This window comes from Pteropus medius, unplaced genomic scaffold (assembly GCF_902729225.1).
Source record: "Pteropus medius unplaced genomic scaffold, Ma_sr-lr_union100, whole genome shotgun sequence".
Classification (NCBI taxonomy): domain Eukaryota; kingdom Metazoa; phylum Chordata; class Mammalia; order Chiroptera; family Pteropodidae; genus Pteropus; species Pteropus medius.
This window is the reverse complement of record NW_024349798.1, coordinates 5,180,361-5,202,586: the sequence shown is the minus strand read 5'-3', so window position 1 is coordinate 5,202,586 and position 22,226 is coordinate 5,180,361. Positions and strand designations below refer to the sequence as shown.

The 22,226-nt window shown below is 39.8% G+C and overlaps 1 protein-coding gene and 1 long non-coding RNA gene across 2 annotated transcripts; one reads left to right on the top strand and one right to left on the bottom strand.

Moving 5' to 3' along the window:
- Window positions 1-9,113: 9,113 nt before the first annotated feature.
- Window positions 9,114-9,895, bottom strand: LOC120620312 (uncharacterized). Its single transcript, XR_005657810.1, has 2 exons — window positions 9,757-9,895; window positions 9,114-9,493 (listed from the first exon to the last, which is right to left on the bottom strand). It is a non-coding gene; the product is annotated as an uncharacterized LOC120620312 (long non-coding RNA).
- A 109-nt stretch (window positions 9,896-10,004) lies between these two features.
- ZNF200 (zinc finger protein 200) lies at window positions 10,005-21,013 on the top strand. The gene is made up of 5 exons (XM_039885121.1): window positions 10,005-10,197; window positions 10,963-11,289; window positions 11,898-11,989; window positions 12,313-12,436; window positions 18,757-21,013. The coding sequence occupies exons 2-5, from the start codon at window positions 11,043-11,045 to the stop codon at window positions 19,479-19,481; spliced, it is 1,188 nt and encodes a 395-aa protein (XP_039741055.1). The 5' UTR covers window positions 10,005-10,197; window positions 10,963-11,042; the 3' UTR covers window positions 19,482-21,013.
- Window positions 21,014-22,226: the final 1,213 nt, after the last annotated feature.

The following is a 22,226-nucleotide window of genomic DNA, read 5'->3' as shown; positions in this document are numbered from 1 at the left end:
AAGCACCTCCCAAGAGGCTCCAGAACCAACACACCCAGTAGCCAGCTTCAGGCCATACCAGAGAACCACCCCATTAGCTCCACAAACAACATACCTAAGAGTGGACTCAGCAAGCACCAGAGCCCCACTACAGCAAATCCCACTATGTAGGGTCACCCCTACACTACAGCTCTTCCACTGTAGTCATAGCCAGTCCTCATGGCCAGGTCAATCTCACCCACTTACATGCCAATGGCAATTCAGGCTCAACTACTAGAGAAGGGTACACACAACCCACACAAAATACACCCCTGGGGCACCTGGCCCAGGTGAACAGGGAGTCTGCACCATTAGGCCCCACAGGACATCCACTACACAGGGCAACCCTACCAAGACTGAAAAATGTAGCAAATCTACCTATTACATAGAAACACACAAAGGGTACCATTTTTCAGGCAGCCAAAATGAAGGAACAAAGAAATATGTCCCATATGATAGAAAAAAAGCAAAACTCCAGAAAAAAAAAAAATGGAGGCAAGCAAACTACTAGATACAGAGTTCAAAACACTAATTACAAGGATACTCAATGAACTTGAAGGAAGAATACTTAAACTCAGTGAAAACTTACGCAAAGAGATAGAAACCATAAAAAAGAACCAGTCAGAAATGAATACAATAACTGAAATGAAGACTACATTAGAAGGAATCAATAACAAATTTAATGAAGCAGAGAATGAAAGCAGCGGTTTGGAAGACAAGGTAGCAGAAAACCCAATAGAAACAGGAAAAAGAAAAAAGAATTTTAAAAAATGAAAATAGTTTAATGAATTTCTAGGACAACAAGTGTAAAAACATTCACATCATAAGGAGAAGAAGAAAAAGAGCAAGGGATTGAAAATCTGTTTGAAGAAACAATGACTGAAAACTTCCCTAACCAGGAAAAGGAAATAGACATACAAGTCCAGGAAGTGCAGAGAGTCCCAAATAAGATGAACCCAGAGGCCCACGCCAAGACACATTATAATTAAAATGCCAAAAATTAAAGACAAAGAGAGAATCTTAAAAAGCAGTAAGAGAAAAGTAGTTAGTTACCTACAAGGGAACTCCCATGAAAGTGTCAGCTGATTTCCCAATGGAAACTTTGCAGGCCAGAAGGACTGGCATTCAATAGTCAAAGTAATGGCAACCAAAATTACTCTACCCAGCAAGGCTATCAATGAGAAGGAAAAAGCTATTTCATGCAAATGGACATGACAAAAAACTGGGGTAGCAATATTTATATTAGACCAAATAGGCTTTAAAACAAGAGGAATAAGGCAATCCCTAGGGTTACCCCAATAGATGGACTTTTGGAGGGTATTATGCTAAAATGTCATACAGATAAAGACAAATACTATACAATTCCACTTACGTGTGGAATCAAAAAACACACAAATAAATGAACAATCAAAACAGAAACAAACATAAGTATAGAGACTGATAGGTGCCAGAATGGGAGGGGGGTTGGGAGGCTGGGCGAAAAAGGTAAAGGGATTAAGAAGTATAACTTGGCAGTTACAAAATAGTCAGGGAAATATAAAGTATAGCATAGGGAATTGTAGGGAGCCAAAGCTCCCCAAATTCAAAAGAGTGCATGGTTTATCTCAGGAGGCCTGCTTGCATAAAAAAGAAAAGGCTAGTTCTGTTGAATTTCAGGAAGAAGAAGGTTAAGTATAGCCTAAGGGAGTGTCGAAGGGAGTGTCAATTGCACCTGGATCTTTAGGATGTTACTTTTGTGTTGTTTTGAAATGCACAAGGAAAACAGACTGTGTTTAAAAGGAGGTTAAGAAATAAACTCGGAGAGGCAGTGTGAGATCTGCTCTCCCTCCTGCACCCTGTCTGTCTTCTCTTTTTTCTCAGTCCCCGCTCCCCCATTCAGGTACCCGGTTTGACTTGGTCGGCTGGCTTCCGACAGAGTGGCGCCCGAACAGGGACCTGAAAACGGGGGGAAAAAGCAAGGACCCACCGCAAGAAGAGTGCACTCGAGATTGGCCAAAGAAGCCGTGGGCGGTGAAGGTGAGTACGCAGGAGTTTTTGTAAATATAGAAACTGTAAGAGAAAATATAATGGGCCAAGGAAATAGTCGACTGCTATTTGTACATATGCTTAAGAATATGCTTAGAGTTAGAGGAGCTAAAGTAGCTCAGCAACAGTTAATGAAGTTTTTGCAATTTATAGAAGAAGTTTGTCCCTGGTTCCCTGAGGAAGGGACAGTTGATTTAGAGACATGGTTAAGAGTGGGTAAAAAGTTACGGGATTACTATGATGACCACGGACCTACTAAGGTTCCGGCAGATACTTTTGGGCTTTGGACTTTGATTAGAGATTCTTTAGACCCTAGGCATGAAAGAGATCAAATTCATGAGTATGACGAATCTGAGGCTGCTGGGGTTGTGCCTTCTGCTCCTCCGATGCCTCCCCCTCCTTTCAATTCCATTTTTACTGATGATGATGAGGAGGAGGAGGAGGCCGCTAGATATTATTCGCCTGATGAAAATTCAGCTCCACTTGTAGCTATTGGAGGCGTTGCCCAACCCGCAGTACCAGATAACATTCGTAGAGAAATAGATCAGCTTGAGCGCCAACTTAAGCAACTTACTGTGCAAATAAACGGGAAACAGGGAGGCGATAAACCGCTGCAACTACCTCCTATGGACACTCCGAGTAAAAATCTGACTCCAGAGGATTTTTCACATCCTCTACATCCCACAGTTATAGCCAGTAATAGATCAGCATGATCAACAAGGGCAAAGCACCAGGGGACATGAGCCTTTACCCTTTAAGATATTAAAAGAATTAAAAACGGCTTGTGCTCAATATGGAGCTACCGCTCCGTTTACCTTGGCTCAGGTGGAAGGACTTACGGCTTCTGCCCTGACGCCTTGGGATTGGAGAATTGTGGCAAGAGCTTGCTTACCCGGTGGGGATTTTTTATTATGGGATACTTCTTTTAGAGAGCATTGTGAAAGGACTGCTAAATTAAACAAGGGAGCCAATAATGGAATTACTTACGATATGCTTGCTGGTGAAGGTCCATATAAAGAAAATGTAAACCAGTTAACTTATCCTGTTGGCGCTTATGCCCAAATCAATACTGCGGCTAAAGAAGCTTGGAAATCTCTACCTTGTAGTAACAGAAAGACTGAAGAATTATCTAAGATTAGGCAAGGACCTGATGAGCCTTTTCAAGATTTTGTTGATAGATTGTTGAATGCAGCAGGTCGGCTTATCAGTGATCCCGAGGCCGAAACTATTCTAGTAAAAATATTAGCATATGAGAATGCTAATTCTGCTTGTCAGGCCGCAATTAGACCTTTTAAAAGGAAAGGGGATCTTAGAGATTACATCCGACTTTGCTCGGACATTGGGCCCTCTTATACCCAAGGAATAGCCATTGCTGCAGCACTGCAAGGAAAATCTATTAAGCAAGTGTTAACAGGTCAAGCAAAATATGGGAAAGGAAGAGGGATTAATGCTGGTGTGTGCTTTGGATGTGGAGAATCAGGCCATCAGATTCGACAGTGTCCCACTAGGGGCAATGTCCCAAGGATGCCTGGAGTGTGTCCAAAATGTAAAAAAGGAAAGCATTGGGCACGAGATTGTAAGTCTAAGACCAATGTAGCAGGCCAATTTATTCAGGGAAACGGATGGAGGGGCCCGCCCCGGGCCCCTGCACAATGTTACGGGGCAACGCAAACTTTCATCCCTCAGCAGGGAAATCCCCAGGGAGGTCTGTTACAGAACTTGTCCGAGCAACCTCCAACCTTATATTGTTCCAGGATTGCCTGTTAACCTCTGGGGAAGAGATATTATGGAAAAGATGGGAGTATATCTCCATAGCCCAAATAAGATAATTGCTCAACAAATGTTTGATCAGGGACAGCTCCCATTTCAGGGCATGGGGAGATATAATCAAGGAATAATTAACCCTTTGCAGCCTATGCCATTGACACCTCGAGCAGGGCTTGGATATTTTTAACAGGGGTCATTGAACAACCTGTACCCCATGCGGATCCAATAACCTGGAAAAGCGAGGATCCTGTATGGGTGGATCAGTGGCCCTTGACTGAGGAAAAAATACAAGCCGCTCAGCAGTTAGTACAGGAACAGCTAGAGAGCGGACATATTGAGGAATCTAATTCCCCTTGGAATTCTCCTATATTTGTAATAAAGAAAAAGTCAGGAAAATGGAGACTCTTACAAGATTTAAGGGCTGTAAACCAGACAATGGAATTAATGGGAGCATTGCAGCCTGGGTTGCCTTCTCCGGCTGCTATTCCTAAAGTTTATACTGTTCCCTTATGCCCTGTTGATTGTAAGCGGTTTGCCTTCAGTGTGCCTTCATCTAATTTTAAAAAACCAATGACAAGGTATCACTGGAAAGTTTTGCCACAAGGCATGGCCAATAGTCCTACACTATGTCAAAAATTTGTGGCTCAAGCATTGGCTTCCATACGGAGAAAATTTTCAACAGTCTATTTAATTCATTATATGGATGATATCCTGTTAGCTCATAAAAACGAGCCTGCACTTTTACAGTGCTATGATCAATTACAGAAGGAATTGGAACATTGGGGACTAAAAATTGCCCCTGAAAAGGTACAACGAGAAGAGCCTTATACTTATCTAGGATACATGTTATATCCCAAGGTGATAATGCCTCAAAAGATACAGATCAGAAGAGATCATTTGAAAACTCTCAATGATTTTCAAAAATTTCTGGGGGACATTAATTGGGTAAGATCTCATTTAAATATTACCACTGGAGAATTAAAACCGTTGTTTGATATATTAAAAGGCGATGTGTCTCCTACATCACCTAGACAATTGACACAGGAAGCAAGAAAAGCTTTACAGCTGGTAGAATCTGCTATATCTGCCCAGCAGGTACAATATATTGACTATACTCAAGAGTGGTATGGATATGTTCTCGCTACAAAACATACACCTACTGGCGTTTTGTGGCAGCATGGACCCTTACGATGGATCCATCTCCCTGTGTCACCTGCTAAAGTTCTCAATCCATATCATGAAGCAGTGGCTTCTCTCATACAGCTGTTAAGAGAAGAGTCAAGAAAGTACTTTGGCAAAGAGCCACATATTATAGTAGTACCCTTTACTCAGCAGCAATTAAAATGGCTATTTCAAAATTCTGATTCATGGAACATAGCCTTTGCATATTATACAGGAAAAATTGACAATCATTATGCTAGTAACAAACTTTTACAGTTTGCTAATATGCAGTCATTTATCTTTCCTCGTGTAATTAAGACCACCCCAATACAGAATGCTCTTAATATATTTACTGATGGTTCCTCTAATGGAAAAGCCGTGTATGCTGTTGACAACCAAAATCCTATTGTCATACAAACATCCCTTGCATCTGCTTAGATTGTAGAATTGCGGGCAGTTGCTGCAATTTTTCAAATATTCGCTCAACAACCCCTTAACCTATATACCGATAGTCAATACATTGCTAAAGCTTTAATTATATTGGAGACTGTACCTTATATTGTTACCCACAATTCTGAGGTGCATTCATTATTGGCGCAAATTCAATTGGCTATGCACAACAGAAAAGAATTCTGCTATGTGACTCATGTTCGAGCTCATACAAATCTCCCTGGTCCTTTGTCTAAAGCTAATGCACTTGTTGATGCAGCCACCCACCTATGTCTGCTTGCTAGTAATGTTGAACAAGCACGACAATCTCATGCTATACATCATCAAAATAGTTTTTATCTAAGAAAGCAATTTCATCTCACCAGAGAAGCAGCAAGACAAATTATAAAAAGTTGTCCCACTTGCCCTCAGTTTTTTCATGTTCCTCATTATGGTATTAATCCCCGTGGTTTGATACCGAATCAAATTTGGCAGATGGATGTAACCCACATTCCTGAATTTGGTAAATTCTGGATTCATTTTCGCTTCTGCTTTGACTGGTGAAGCCACTAAACATGTTATTGATCACTGCTTACGCTGCTTTGCAGCTATTGGATGTCCTCAAATTCTTAAGACAGACAATGGCTCTGGTTATACTAGTGCCGCTTTTAAAACATTTTGCTCTCAGTTACACATTGAACATAAAACTGGTATTCCTTACAACCCACAAGGTCAAGGCATTGTGGAACGTGCCCATGGCTTTCTAAAGACTCAACTTGAGAAAATAAAAAAGGGGGAGTTATACCCCTATTATGGAATGGACCAGATCCTGTACTAATATGGGGGCGAGGGCATGTTTGTGTTTTTCCGCAGGGAGCTGACGGAGCACGCTGGTTGCCTGAACGACTAGTGCAGCATGCCGAAAATGAACATCGAGATTATTCTTCTGATGGGACATCCAACTGTTTGGTCTGGGCCACAGATCCAGGTTTTTTCTAATAACTCTAAACTTTTAGGATTGCCATTAGCCATGGAACAGCAATATGTATATGATAATTTTAATTTTTCCGGATCAGCAATAGGACTACCTATTTGTTTTCTATTCAATTCTACTTCCCAACCTGGGTGTTTGAATATCACGGAGCAGCCTTAGCATAAGAAAGGAGCTGTTATGCTTGGGGCTCCTGATGGCAAAGCTGTCAGCAATAATGATACAATTCCGTTTGAACTTTGTCACTCGAAGAGGCATGTGCAAAAAGATTCAGTATGGTGGCATCGTTGTCATCAAGAGAATGTCACTTTGTATCCAGTAACAGGATTTAATGAAACTGTTTGGGACTTCTCGGCCTTATAACACTGAGACTGCTTTATCTGCTGGACTCTGGAAAACAAGCTCTGGCGCTTGGCAGACTCATATTTGGAAACTGGCTGCCGGACTTGTGTTAATAATTGTCAGCTGTCTAATTGTGTTACTCCTGTTAACACTTCTGTTCTTGTGCTTAGATAACCACCATTTATAATGGTTCCTGTTAACCTTACAGGCCCTTGGTTTGATGAATATGGGTTACAGGTTTTACAAAAAATTAACACGGCCTTAGGAAGATCTATAAGGGCTGTGGCTGTTGTTGTGGCAGGTATTCTTGTAGCCTTAAAAGAAGCTCTCGAACTACAAATAAATACTGGTCAAACAATGTAAGAATTTATAAAGGGTTTAAAAGGTTTAGTCCCTACTTGGGGACCATTTACTCATTTATTAGGATTTGTTATCGTTCTAGCCTGTTTCATCTTGTGAAATGCGTAATACAAGCAGTGCGAGATGTTGGTTCCGAGATACATGCAATAAAGTTAAGAAATAAAAATACCCCAATATAGTGGCTGGTAGTCAAAGACGGGTAAGGACTTCTTGGAAACTGGACAACCTAAGACAGGGCATGTATGATGGAATACATGTTCCAATGACGGGTAAGCTCCATGTTTCGCAGGAAGCCACCTAAGACAGGCACAGTCTACTATAAAGTAAAAAAGGGGGAATTGTAGGGAGCTGAAGCTCCCCAAATTCAAAAGAGTGCATGGTTTATCTCAGGAGGCCTGCTTGCATAAAAAAGAAAAGGCTGGTTCTGTTGAATTTCAGGAAGAAGAAGGTTAAGTATAGCCTAAGGGAGTGTTGAAGGGAGTGTCAATTGCACCTGGATCTTTAGGATGTTACTTTTGTGTTGTTTTGAAATGCACAAGGAAAACAGACTGTGTTTAAAAGGAGGTTAAGAAATAAACTCGGAGAGGCAGTGTGAGATCTGCTCTCCCTCCTGCACCCTGTCTGTCTTCTCTTTTTTCTCAGTCCCCGCTCCCCCATTCAGGTACCCGGTTTGACTTGGTCGGCTGGCTTCCGACAGGGAATATAGTCAATAATATAATAAATATGTATGGTGCCATGTGGGTGCTAGACTTATTACGGGAATTACTTCCTAAGTTATAAAAATATCTAACCACTATACTGTAAACTTGAAACTATTATTGAATGGCAACTATAATTTAAAAATTAAAAATAAACAGTGTATAATTAAGTGGCTTTTAATATAATTCACAATGTGTACAAACATCACTAATTCCAGAATATTTTCATCACCCCAAAAACAAAACCCTGCACCCATTAGCAGTCACTTTCCATTTGGTAAATCCATGTTGTACCATGTGTCAGTACTTCATTCCTTTTTTATTGCTGAGTAATAATCCATTATACGGATATACTACATTTTGTTTATCCAATCATCAATCATCAGTTGATAGACATCTGGGTTGTTTCTACGTTTCATCCATTATAAATAATGTTGCTATTCATATACAAGTTTTCATGTGAACATAGTTTTCATTTCTCTTGGGTTTATCCTAGGAATGGAATTGCTGGATCACATGGTAATTCTATGTTAACATTTTGAGTGACTGCCAAACTATTTTAAAAGTGGCTAAGCAGCTTTTCAAATGTTAATGACCAGTTAGTTTCTCCACTTTGTGGAATGACTTCATAGTCTTTGCCTTTGTCTTCTGTCAGTTGGCAGGGGTTCTTTGTATTTGAGAATATCTAATTCTTTATCTGGCTTTTGACAATTTTTTTCCAGTTTATTTCTTGTTTGACTTTATTAATAGTTTTTTCTATTGCTTTTAATCATATAATTTATTCTAAACTTGCATACATACTTTTACCACAAAATAAATCAAATCATATTATCTTTAGTGTTGAACTTTTAAACAAATTTTACAATAGGATCCACACCATCAGCTGCTTTACTTTTACAAAATGAATTAAACACTTCTCTTTGATTACAATGATTGAAAGGAAAATATTCGAATCAGTATTATTAATAGTTTTTAAAATTTTTTAAAATATAGTCACACAAGTTTATACTTTAAGGAATGTTTCCTGTTTTGCTTCAATATTAAACTTAATGTTCTCATAAGTGTTTTTATTGGTTATTAAATTCCACTTTTTATATGTAGCATATGGACAGGAGTCTTAGTTTTTTCCCAGAATAGACAGTTTCTACTAGCAACACCTATTTTACACTAAATTGAAATGCTTCCCTTTCATATAGGTCCCCATATATTCAGATCAATTTGGCACCTAGTATTCTCTACTGCTGTATCTATTGTCTTCTAGTTCAAAACACACTGCTTCGATTAAAGGTCTTTTAGTAATTTTGATGTCTGAAAAGGCAGGGTTTTAATTTCTGGTGCCACACAGTTTTCACATTAGTCTCTTTATAACATAGTTTAAACCATGGCCAAAGTGAGTCACCTATAGTGCTAAGAAAAGGCATTCATCTTATATTACTACTTTTGTAATGCTGCTGGAGGCTGGTGTTACACAGAAGAAAAAGGCAATCCCTTGGGTTATCCCAACTCTGATCAGTGTATGGGAACTGAGTACGGGAACAATAGACAGAAAAGACGCCGTGAGGCGTCCGTGAGAAGCTGAAGTTGAGGACGGAAACGGAGATAGTCCGAGAACGACGAGGATTTCTTAGATGACCAAATCGCAGTGTTGAAGTTGGTAAGCGGCGGAGAGGAGGGTTGGCCGGCTCAGACCTAGGAGACGTCCCTGACAGAAGAGATATAACAGGACCCTGGACCTTGCAGACGCCTTGCGTCGTTACCCACTCGCCGCCTCCGCAATCTTTTCACCCAAAGCGAACGCCGCTGCGGCACCTTCGGCATTCTGGCGCAGACCTTCCGGTCTCAGAGGCAACCCGCTTCCGGTCGAGGCCCTGATCTGCCCTGCCCCAGCCGCCGCGCCGGGCGGCGTCCCATTGGATGTTTCGAGCCGAACTACGTTTCCCAGGAGCCCCTAGAGTTAGCGCGTACCTGGAGTGTTACCAGCCCGTCATGGGAGGATGGAGCCATCCTTCTGTTTTCCGTCTTCTCAGTAGAGCCACAGATAAAATGACTGCCTCCAGCCTGGCCTTCCCCCTGGCGCTGAAAGCTCTGCCAGCTGGCCTCCAGCTTCGCCTTCTCAAAGGCAGATTGCTGGCTCCGAGCGGGGAGACCAGGCTATCGCACCGGAAACCAGGCACCGGGCGTTACGTCACAGGTGCTGAGGTACCCAGCCTCCCAGAAAGCACTGCGTCCCGGTTGTGCTCTCCAACTGACGGTGGCCCACACCAATAGTCGTCCGCGACCTGTGAGGACATTCGGAAGGGCGAGGGGAGGGTTCGGCCTCTTGCTCCTAGTTTCCCGATCTGTCCCTGAGCTTAAATCTCTGGGCCGCCCTCATTGAGCGCCCAGGTGCCGCAGAACCTCCAACAGGTAAGGTGCTCCGCGAATGCAGGGACCAGGCTGAGACAGCCTCTGGGGATCGGAGCGTGGTCCTTTGATGGAGGAGCTTGGCGTGATAGGGAGCCGGGAACGCGCCCCAGGCAATGCCCCTGCTGGGCTTTGCGGTAAAGGTGGCCCTTGACCGATAGGGGAGCATCTACAGTGTGCCAGGCCCGGTGGCCCCTCTTGGGATGTCCCCTGTTGCCTTCAGCAGTGCTTTCTCAGCGTTAAGGAGTCAAAAGGCCACATGTGGACACCTCATGGGCCCTTGAGTTTGCTACTTGAGACATCAACTGCCCCCTTCCCCCAAACGGCATCCGAGGAACCTTCGGTCAGATCCAGTGGCCAAGCTAACTGACTTCTAAGCATATGCCCTCGATATTGGGCCCCCGATTTCCTAGCTTCGAGCTCATTGCTCTTTCTATCGGCATGAGTTTAAACAGCTCTTCCCAGTCGAGTTTGCGCTTTGTATTTCCCTGGAGGATGGCCCTTGGTCTTCTTCCGCTTGCCTTTACTTCCTTTCATTCAGCCCTTGAGGTTTGAACATCCTCTGGCTTTATTCTCAGGATCTTTCTTTCAGGCTTTGTTAAAAGTATCCCATTCAAGGACCGTGCGTTTCAGTTATGAGTTCCCTACCCCAACTTGTCTTCCTTTCTGACTTAGCTCTCATGTGGTCTCACTACTCAAGCCCTATATTGGACTGTAAGCATGCCCTGCCCAATCTTGTAGGTAACCCATGATTTCTGTCATCTCCAGCTTTCCAACAGATTTCCTTTAGTAAGAGTTGGGTTTCGAAGCTCTGCAGAAACAAGTGTGGTGTGTGATTTCAAGATACTATGGCTGCAAAAGTGTTTCCTATGCCCCCGAAGCCAAAACAGTCCTTTATACTGAGAGTTCCTCCAAACTCCAAGCTGGGCCAAGACCTACTTCGAGATGCTACTGGTGGGCCCAAGACCATCCACCAGCTGGTTCTGGAGCACTTCCTCACCTTCTTGCCCAAGCCAGGCCTGGCCCAGCCCAGTGAGAAAGTCAAGGAGACCTTGGTTATCATGAAGGATGTGAGCTCAAACTTTCAGAACAGAGGTAAGAACAGTCTTCTGTTTCACTAGAAGAGAAGGGATGGTATTGGTGGAGCTGAGTAAGATAGGCTTCTGTGCTAGTAGTAAATTCCAGTTAGGATGGTGAGTATTGAGAAAAGGAGTCGATTGTAATAAGTAAACATATTGGGGCAAGGAGGTATCTTTTTTCAAACTGGAGCTTGAATGGTTTGCTGGGAGTGTAAACTGTGTATCTTCTGTAGTATCAGGTTTCTACAAACATTCAGGTTGTGGGGGTAGGAGATGTCTTTTTAGGATAAATAGATGGATAGGATTCTTGAATTGATTTCAGTTTATGTAGAATTTTGGAAATTCTGTGCTTGTTGTGGGCACCTTAAACTTTACCTTCCCCCAACTTTCCCATTACTAGTAATGGGAATTTTAAAAGGTACTTAGGGGAATCATTCTTTTCATAATGAGACCCCATATAGGTTCAAGACCCTGTGGTTTACAGCTTGACTGGGCTTATAGGAGCAGAAAAGGCCATGAGTTGCCTGCTAAAGGAGTGAGGACAGCCTGGCCTCAGGGTGTGGATAGAGTCTCCATAGTAGAGTCACTGACTTTTCCATTAACTACAGCTTCCTCTTTCTCCAGTGCAACATCGTCCCTTAGTGAAGCTTCTGACCAGAGAAGGAATTCAGCAGAAACAAGAGACAGTGTCTGTGTGCTTGAAAGCTAAGCCTGAGGTAGGTTTGGTTTTCCTATTCACTGTTTGAGAACATCACCTTCTCTGCTCTTGCTGTCCTCCCTGCTCAACTAAGCTATATAAAAACACATTCCTGGGAGTCAGCAAAGAGAATAGGCATGTCCTTCACTGCCTCCTTAGATATTTTTCTTCTGCTTTTCCTTTAGCTTCCCTGTGAGCTTGGCTTTCCTGTCTGGCTGCATCTGTGTGGGACTTACAGATCTCTTTCACTGTCCTTTCCCTCATCTTCGGGTCTCAGTCTTATCACCAGGGATGTCAAGGAACCTCTGTTACTAAGAAGAAAGGTGCCTGTTGCTCTTTCAGGAGCTGGTGGTCTTTGAGGATTTAAATGTATTTCACTCCCAAGAAGAATGTGTGAGCCTGAATCCTACTCAACAGCCCACCTCAGAGAAGGAAGAAGAGAGTGTTGGGGAGATGATGTTACTGGGTAAGAAATCAAGTCCCTTCTGTGTTCAGGTTGAATGCTATAGGGAAAGCATGTTTTACTTCATCTCAGACTTTTTCAAGACACCATTCACACCACCTAAGCACATGTTCACACATATGTTTAATTTTTCCCATGTAGCAGAGCCTGCTCCAACTGTGGGTGGCCATTTTCCCTGTATCTTGGGGACAGCAAGGGCTAAAGAGACTTATCTTGGTAAGCAAGAGCTACCACTGGTATACTACCATCAAACATTCAGATAGAAAATGCAGGCACATTGTTTCTGTATCCATTTTCCAGATCCAGAGCTATTTTCCCAACAGTTATATTTTAAATTAGTGTTTTCATTGGACTCGTAGCAAACTCTTTTAAGTCTTTTTATTTTCTTGATGTTCAAGCTTTGAGGACTACTACTGTAAGTGAAAATCTATTCCACTGTTAATGAAAATAATATCTAGTACTTATTAAGCATTTGTGTGCCATTATGTGCTAGGCATTATGTGCTAGGCATTAGTCTTTGTACTTTAGTACTTTGCATGCATTTATTAGTACTGTGGGGTATAGGAGTTATGTTATAGATGATAGAAATGAAGCAGAGAAAAGTTAAGACACTTGCTAAAGGTCACACAGCAGTAAGTAGTGGAACAGGGATTTGGACTCTGGGAATCTAACATCAGAGCTTGTAGTCTTGGCCCAGAGCTATACTGCCTTCCTTGATGAATTTTCATAACTTTGTCAATTAGTTTCCTATATGGTAAGTGAATGGGGCCTCCTTCATTTGTACTCATTTCCCAGAAATGGATAATAAGTATCCTCGGTGTTACATATGAATTTATGTGGCATAAGATTCTCCATAAGCTGCCTAGAGATGTTTCAGCTCTTCTCTAGAAGTACAATGTTACCCTAGAGTCAGGAGCCCTCAAAAATTGTTTTGCTGTGTACCTAATACTTTTTACTTTCACTTCAGGGCTCTTTGCTTCTGAGGCTGAAGTTGATCAGAGAGTGGGTTTTGTGAGTTGTCTGGGGTGACAAAAATCCATAATGACTATTGTACAATAGTTGTCTTAAACTGTATGGTGAGGATAGTGATCCATAATAGGCCTGGTTAATTTCCCACAGATTATTCTGTTATATTTTCTGTATTTTAGGGAAAAGTATAAACAGATAAGATTTATTACACTGAGTTTTTCATGAGTTTGGGCAAAGCTAACGTTTATTTTGGGTGACTGGTTGGTGGGTATGTTGCCAGCTCCAGGAACAATTTGGCCATGAACCTGAGATCCAGTGCTCCCCTCCCCCTCTGCCTTCCTCATGCATACCCTGAAGCTGATGATTTAAGCTTGGAATTAAATAATAAACGGCAAAGATATATGTGTGATTTTAAAAAAAGAAAAGCTTAGAAGCATTCACTAACATTTAGTAAATGTCACTTGTTTTTCCTCAGGAAGAGTTGGGTTATGGAGTTGATTAAAAAGACACATATTGCCCCATTCCTGCCCTCCAAGAGTTTCCAATTTGTTTTATAAGATGAGTTATTCATATAAAAAAATAAACAGTGTGAACCCATTATAATTATAAAGAAGTACGATGAGGTCAAGGCAGGATTTGGACCCAGGAGCAGAGTTTAGAAGAAGATGGATTTTCTTTCCATAGCAGGAAATAAAATCAGATTTTCCTCTGAGCACTTGGACATTGGGATTGGAGGTCAGATGTAAGGGTTTGAGAGTCATCAGCATATAGCTAATAGTTGAAATAATAACATTTGGTCAGTTTGCAAAGGGAAAAGTGTAAGGGAATAAACTTTGCAGGGACAGGAATCAAAGAGCCCTTGAGAGAGGAGAACAGACTGTGTGTCCTTATGTAGTCAGGTGAACTACATGAAAATAATTGGAAATGTAGAACACTTAAACTCTCAGTGAGTTAGTTCTTATGGTTATATCTACCCTGTACTGTGGTAAAAGAATATACCTTCACAAGAGTGTTACATATTGACTACATACTCTGCAACAGAAAGCTTCAATGTTTGCAAAGAGTAAAAGTAATACAATAAGATCTATTACAATACAACTAGAAATTCATGAAATTGGAAAAAAAAAGTTCCACCTAAAAATTTTAAAAACTATTAAGTAACCTTGGGTCAAAGGGGAAATACAAATTAAAATTACATAACTTTTATAGAAAACACTATGTATCTGAATCTATGGTATAACCTAAAGTGGTACTCAGAAGAAAATTCATAGCTGTAAAAACATGTATGTTAACTTAGAAAAACGTAAGTAAGCCTCTGACTCAAAGTTAGGAAAACAACAAGATAAAGAAAAACAAAGTATTGATAAATGTTAAATTAGAAATCAATAAGTTAAAAAATGGAGGAACTAATAGAAAGATTTAAAAACAGATAAACCAATTTCCACCAAGGAAATTGAAATTGTCAAAAACTGGCCCCCAACTCAAGAAAAAGGACGAGCCTCAGTTTCACAGAAAAGTCTTGTAAATTTTTAAAAACTAGACAGTTCAAATGCTATGAAAAAATCCAGAGTATAGAAAAAGAAAAATTCCAAATTCATTTTATGAAATTAATGTAACAAGGATACCACAGCCTGATAAAAAGTTCCATGACCAAATAAAGTTTATTCCAGGAATGCAAAAATGATTTAATACTAGAAAGTATTAATATAATCCATCTTATAATAAAAAGGAGAACAATCGTATGATCATTTTCATAGTTATTGAAAAGGTATTTGACAAAATACAATCCCCTTTTTCATAAGAACACTTAACAAAATAGTACTTACTAGATATTTCCTTAATGGGGTACTTAAATATCTTTTCAGCCAGCATCATCATCATGGGAAGTACTGGGAGGCATTCCCACTAAAATTAGGAATATAGCAATGAAGCCCACTATCAATCACTACTGCTGTATTTAATATTGTATTTCAGTATTAGCCAGTGCAGTTAAATGAGAAAGAAATTAGATGTATAAGAAGTGATGAGAGAAAACTACAGCTATTTACATAAAATTATGTAGCTGGAAAACCCTAGACAATGTCTGAAAACTCATTACAAAAAATAACAACATTCAATATGGCAATAGGATGTGAAATTATTACAGTACATGGAAATCACTAGCTTTCATATATGTAAACAATATAAAATAGGAACAAAAAAGATTAAACATCTAGAAATAAACTTAAGAAATGTACAAAAATTATGAGGAAAACTTTAAAATATTTCTAAAAGACACAGTAGACTCGAATGAATGGAAAGAAGTACTTTGTTCTTGGCTAGGAGAATTTAACATAAAAAGATCTGTTCTCCCCAAGTTGGTTCATCAATTCAATGTAATTCCTGTAACAATGCCAATAGGTTTTTTTTCCCTGGAACTAGACAATCTGATAACAAATTCAAATGGAAAAATAAATACAAGTAACCAGGAAAGTTGAAAAGAAGAGCAGTGGGGCAGGAGGGGTTCTAGTACTATCAGGTGTTAAAGCAGCCTCTAATCCAAAGCCTGTGTCATGAAAATAGTGTGATATTGGCATGTGAGTAAACAGACCAATGGGATGGAATAAGAAGTTCAGAAATAGCCTCAAATACACTGGGGATTTAGTTTATGAAAAAGTTGGAATCTCCATTCAGCAAAGTAAGAAGGAACTTTTTGATAAAAGGTATTAGAGCACAACTCAGTAGCCATTTGGTGAATCATACTTTACTTTGCACACCAAGAAAAACGGATGGGTCATAAGTTAAAAAACATTTTTTTTTAATACCAAAAAAGCAGAGTTAAAGAATATAGGTGAATTTCTTAATAACCATGGATTAGGAAGGCTTTTCTAATTAAAGCTCAAAAAGAAAAGCTCAATAAAATAAAGTCATTATAGTAAAAAAATTAAAACAAATATATACACAAATAAAATGCAATAAATTGGAGGAAGTAGTTATAATTCATATCATATAAAGAGTTTCTAGAAATAAAGAAGAGAAAGTCCAACAGATTCTCTTAGAAATACAAATTACCCTTAAACACATGAAAATATGACCAGCCGTACTCATAATTAGGAATACAAATTAAACCCCTACCGAGTTACCTTTTTTTTTTTAATCTGAGATTTACAGATCAGAAACATAACAACACATTGGTGGTAAGGTTGTTGGGAGCTATATTGCTAGTGAGCATGCAGAAAAGTACAGTCCCTATGTATGGGAATCTGTAAGTACCCATATTACAGATGCATTAGTCCTTTGATCCAGCAGTTCCACTTCTGGGACTCTGACCTACAGATAATAGCAACAGCACACACTGAAAATAATGTTCAGAGAAGGTTATTCACTGTGTATTGTGAAAACACAAGGTTGAAAACAATCCAGATATTTCTGCAGAGTTGAAGATGGTATGTGCATACATCATACTGTGATAATCTCTATTCACTGGAATGTAACGACTGAAATAAAACAAGAAGCAGAAATATATATAGTATGTATCTTATATAAGAAAGGAAGAGAAAAAAATGTATTGCCTAAAGAAACAATGGAAGACTAAAAAGAAATTAATAAAACCTGCCTGGGGGATCGATAGAAAGGATGGGGTAGGGACTGGAGTAAGACTTCCTCATTGTATACCTTTTCATTTTTCAATTTTAAAAATTAGTACATTAAAGGAATGTAAAATATATTCATTGACACTTTCAGGAAAATAAGAAAAGCCATATGAATTTCAATGAAATGTCCTCAAAACATATTTAGCCCTTTGGAAGCAAAAATGGTTATAAAGAATAAATATTGGAAAGTGAGGGAACCCTTTTTGTACTTAGTACAAACCCTGATCTGTACTTAGAAAATCTAAAAGGATCAACTAAAACATTATTATATTCAATAGTTTTAAAGTAGGTAGATAAAAATAAATATGTAACTATCATAGCATTCTTAAATAAAACAATGAAAGCTCTCATTCAGAATGGCTATAAAATAGGAGTAAAGTAGAAATGTTTTATTGTTAAATATTAGACACCAGTTTAAATGAGAAAACTAAAACCAAGTTTTTTTAAAAAGGTAGAAGTGGATATTCTGGCTGGCTTTACCAATATTAGACTTGTTATAAACATAGCAAACTGTGATTTTAAACTCCAGATATATTAGAGTTAACTGTAAAAGAAGTCATAAGAAAATGGCCAGAAAACAGAATTGAAATTGATCAGATTTTGAAAGACTGATATTTTTTTTTCTGGTTTTAAGTTGAACTATTATAGAGGAAGACTTGTTACCTAGTTTTTATAATGTTAATTACACAGAGTTTTTGGAAGCATAATATAAATACAGAAAAGTACAAATCATAAGTGTACAGCTCACATTTTCACAAAATGTACACATTTGTCTAAACACCACCCCAAATTGACTGTTCCTAGCACTTCAGAAATTTTGTGCCCCCTCCCAGTCACTACTTTCCTTCCTCCCCGCAAAAGACCACTACTGACCTCTATCGTAGTTTTATCAGTTATAGTAATCACTTTAATGCCCAAATAACAATCCATTGTGTGACTATGCTATGCTTTCTTTATTTTTCGTCATTTTAATTGCTTAGTCTTTCACTATATAGGATACTATAATATTGTCTTTTACTATGATTCTGTAATATTTAATGTAATGAGAACCTGGAAGTAACTCATCTTACCATTCACTTACCAGCCTCCTAAGGATTATGAGTAGTACCCTTTAGTATTTATGTCCTTTATCTCCTGGTACTTAGCTCAGTGCTCTACTCAGTGGTCTCCAACCTTTTTGGCACCAGAGACCAGTGCTTTTATGAGAGTCTAATGCCTGATGATCTGAGGTGGAACTGAGGTGGTGATATAGCACTGGGGAGTGGCTGCAAATACAGATGAAGCTTAACTCACTCGTCACTCACCTGCTGTGCGGCCCAGCTCCTAACAGGCCACGGACCAGTACTGGTCTGTGTCCCAGGTATTGGGGACCCCTGTTCTACATAGTATATAAGGTCAGTATGATCTTGTTGAGTGAGTAATTGGTGCCTCTTCAGAAAACAAACAATGAAGTCTTTCAGTATAGTCCTACTCATTTCTTTCCTTTTTTTTTTTTTTTTTTAAGTGAAAAGAAACTGTGCTTGCATCATGGGGTATGGAAAGATTTATCAGTCATGTATCCCACCCTCAGTAAAAGTAGGAAAGGAATGTTGATGGCAATAATATGCCAGTCCTCAGATTTGTGACTTGCAAGGTTATTACTGCATGAGAAATCAGACTTGTTTTTTCCCCACCTGGTGTCATCTTTCTCAAAAATTATTAAATTCTCTCTTTGTTTCAAAGTCAATGACAGTAATCTTGAGGATGAAGATAATAGAGAAAAGTCTTCAGAATGTGATGAAATGGATTGTTTCATGGTCTCCAAGCAACCTCCAGATTGCCATAAAGAAAAAAGACTGAATACATCCAATCCAAAGGAAAAGAAAATGAGAAATCTTTTAATTACCATTGAAAATGATACTCCACTAGAGGAACTCTCAAAATATGTGGATATCAATGTTGTTGCACTTACCCGAAATCGGAGAACAAGAAGATGGTACACTTGTCCACTGTGTGGGAAACAGTTTAATGAAAGTTCTTACCTTATTTCCCACCAGAGGACCCACACTGGAGAAAAACCCTATGACTGTAGTCACTGTGGGAAAAGCTTCAATCATAAAACAAACCTTAATAAACATGAGCGAATCCATACAGGAGAGAAACCTTATTCATGTTCTCAGTGTGGAAAAAATTTCCGTCAAAACTCTCATCGGAGTCGCCATGAAGGAATCCATATAAGGAAGAAGATATTCAAATGTCCAGAATGTGGGAAAACCTTCCCAGAGAACAAAGAATTTGTGCTTCATCTGCAGAGTCATGTGGCTGAGAGGCCATACGGCTGCAAAAAATGTGGGAGAAGATTCGGTCGGTTGTCAAACTGTACCCGGCACGAGAAAACCCATTTGGCATGTAAAACCCGAAAGCAGAAGTGGGATCGGGAAAGATCTGATGGTCCTGCCTCAACCTGAAATGTTTCATAAGGAATTCTGAATTCCTAGGCTGTCTGAAAAGATAGAGATATGTGAAAACCTCATAGTAGCCAAAATTGGATAAATACCCATCTTGGCTGAAACCTCAAATTTTTTAAAAAATCACAGGGAAGAAAACATCGTCAAGGGCTATACCTCAGTTAGCATCCAGGCTTTTTGGACTAAGGAGCTTTCTTTTGTGAACTTACAACAATGTATAGGTCATATATCTCTTTCCAGAGAAAGGCTTTGAATACGAGTCTGGAGGCCGCTTACCTGCAAGGTGAACAGAGTGATTCTTGTGTACTCAAAGTATATCCATTCCCAGCCCCCCCACCACACATATGAATTCACACATGAAAAAAGAGAAATAATGCAAAGGTTTTCTGGACTAGTGTTCCCCTAAAAGAACCAAACTACTGATTTGTTAAACCAACAGCTGTTATCAAGCAATTTGTATAACCCTTTAAGAACACCCTGTTAAAACTTGAGTGTTGAGAGGGATTATTTACTTTGGAATATAGGCAGATATACAGCAATTGAATATCAAAGGCTTACTCTGACATTTGTATGTGATTTAAACTAATGATCAATTTCAGTAACATTTGCAATTTACAGTGAAAAGTGACTTACAAAATTCCTTTTCACAACATAATTTTTAAATGTCTGCTGTTCTTACTATTTCTTGTTCAGCTAGTAATTGCTCAAAAGCTCTCTCTTGCCTTTTCCATACCACGAAAGAGGTTTAGATTGCTTAGGCCCGGCCACCCATCCCTACTACTGGAAAAACTCTTCAGAATCTTGTCCCTCTGCTGCGCCAAGAAGAAAACTTCCTAGGGAGGAAACCCCAATATCCTGAAAAGGAGGAGGGAGATATTGGCTTGGATCTGTGGCTGCTCAGTAACTTAACCATATGCTTAATTCCCCTCTAAGCAGTTATCAGACCTTTGGCAGTGGGTGGTCACTACCTCACAAGCAGAGTGTTTTTAGAAATCATGTCTCCAGTGGCTAGCTCACATTGCCCCTCAAGAAACAGGATTCCAGTGTCTTCATTGTAGCAATTATTTGTTCTCTTTGGCCTCCCAATATCCAGGCTTCCCTGACTTGTCTGCCCAGAGGCAAGGCCAGCGGTGCCTTCATAGGACCACTCCTGTGGTAAGTGATTTTAGGGATTCTTGAGCAGTTTTGCTCTTTTTGGGTGTCCCAGATTTTTACATTGGTATTTAATTGGAATAATCCTATAAACTACGTGAGAAAATTAACTTTACAAATTTTGTTTCCCATCCAGAAACATGACTCTTCATTTATTTGAGTATTACTTAGTAAATATTTCTAATTTTCACATAAGTTCTACACAATTTTGTTATTGTAAATAGATTTTTTCATTATATTTTTCTAGTTATTGTTCTTACATACAAAAGTTATTTTTAATTATATATTTGTGAAACTAGCGACCTCACTGAATGTTCTTAATTTTCAATAATTTCTCAGTTCTGTTATAATTTGTGGTTAATTATACCATCTACAAAATAGTTTTCTGCCTATTGCTCTCTTTTTTGTTATTTTTTAAACATATAGCTCTAAGCTTCATTTTGGTACAAAACATTTTATGATACAGTGCAGTCCTGAATTCTGATTTAAAAACAACAAAAACCAGCACTAAAAGACCACAAAAAAAACTGTCCTTTTTAAACTTTGTATTTCAAGCCTACAATATTCTTTAAAACCAGGGACAAAACTGGCTGCCAACATAATTCTTTTATTCCTCCAGAAGTCTGGGCGGGGTCCACCAAGTTATTGCACAGAGTACCAGCCTGCACACCTCCAAAACAAAGGCTGAGTGGCTGCCAGGCAGTACCAGAGAATGTGAGGTCCCCAGTGTGGCCCGAGTATGAGATGGTCTTGGCCCCTGCCCAGTGGTAGGGCCACATGACATGGTCTCCAAGTCATGTAGGTGGGTGATGCTCCCACAACCCAAATCTCCCCATACCTGAGAGGTGTCCTCCATGTCCCTGGCTTCTGTGTGGGGAAGGGCCTGTGTAGTCAAGTTCATGGGTGCCTATTGTTCCAGAAGGGTGGAGCCTGGACAGGCCCGACTTCCCCATGCCTGTCCCCACAAACCCAGGAGGGGCTGGAGGGAAGTGCCCTTCACCCCTGCCCAGGAGCACAGGGCCAGGATACCCAGGGTCACCCACCCTCAAACACAATAGCACCAGAAAGCTGTTAGACAATGGCTAAGTGTTCGATAAAGAGTCCAACAACAAATTAATGGAAAAAAGTAAACACATCAATAAGTGGTTTTTCAGTAGAGCAACAAGTGCCAGTGGCTAGTTAGAAAATATGGAGGACCAAAGATCCAATTCCACTAGTAACTACAAATGGAAAGCATGCATCCCCTAAAAATGTACCTGGGATCCTGGGTTGTAAAGGGGAACAACACAATCAATGTATTTTTTTTTTTTTTCTTTTTGGTGGTGGTGGGCTGAAAATCAGCAAGGTGAAAACATGCATGTAGCCACACACTGCGTGACAAGCGCTAGGGATTTGGCAAAAGACTTTAGGGATATAATATGGTGATCTTCCAGAGAGGACCTTGGGAAGCGGCATTTGGCTAAACAAAAGGATGATGATGGGGGAGGATTAAGGACAGCAAAGGGATTGTATTAAAAGAAACGAAAAAAGAATATTGTTGAACGTTCAACCCACTAGTAATCCATGAATCATATAAATCAAAAGAACAAGACG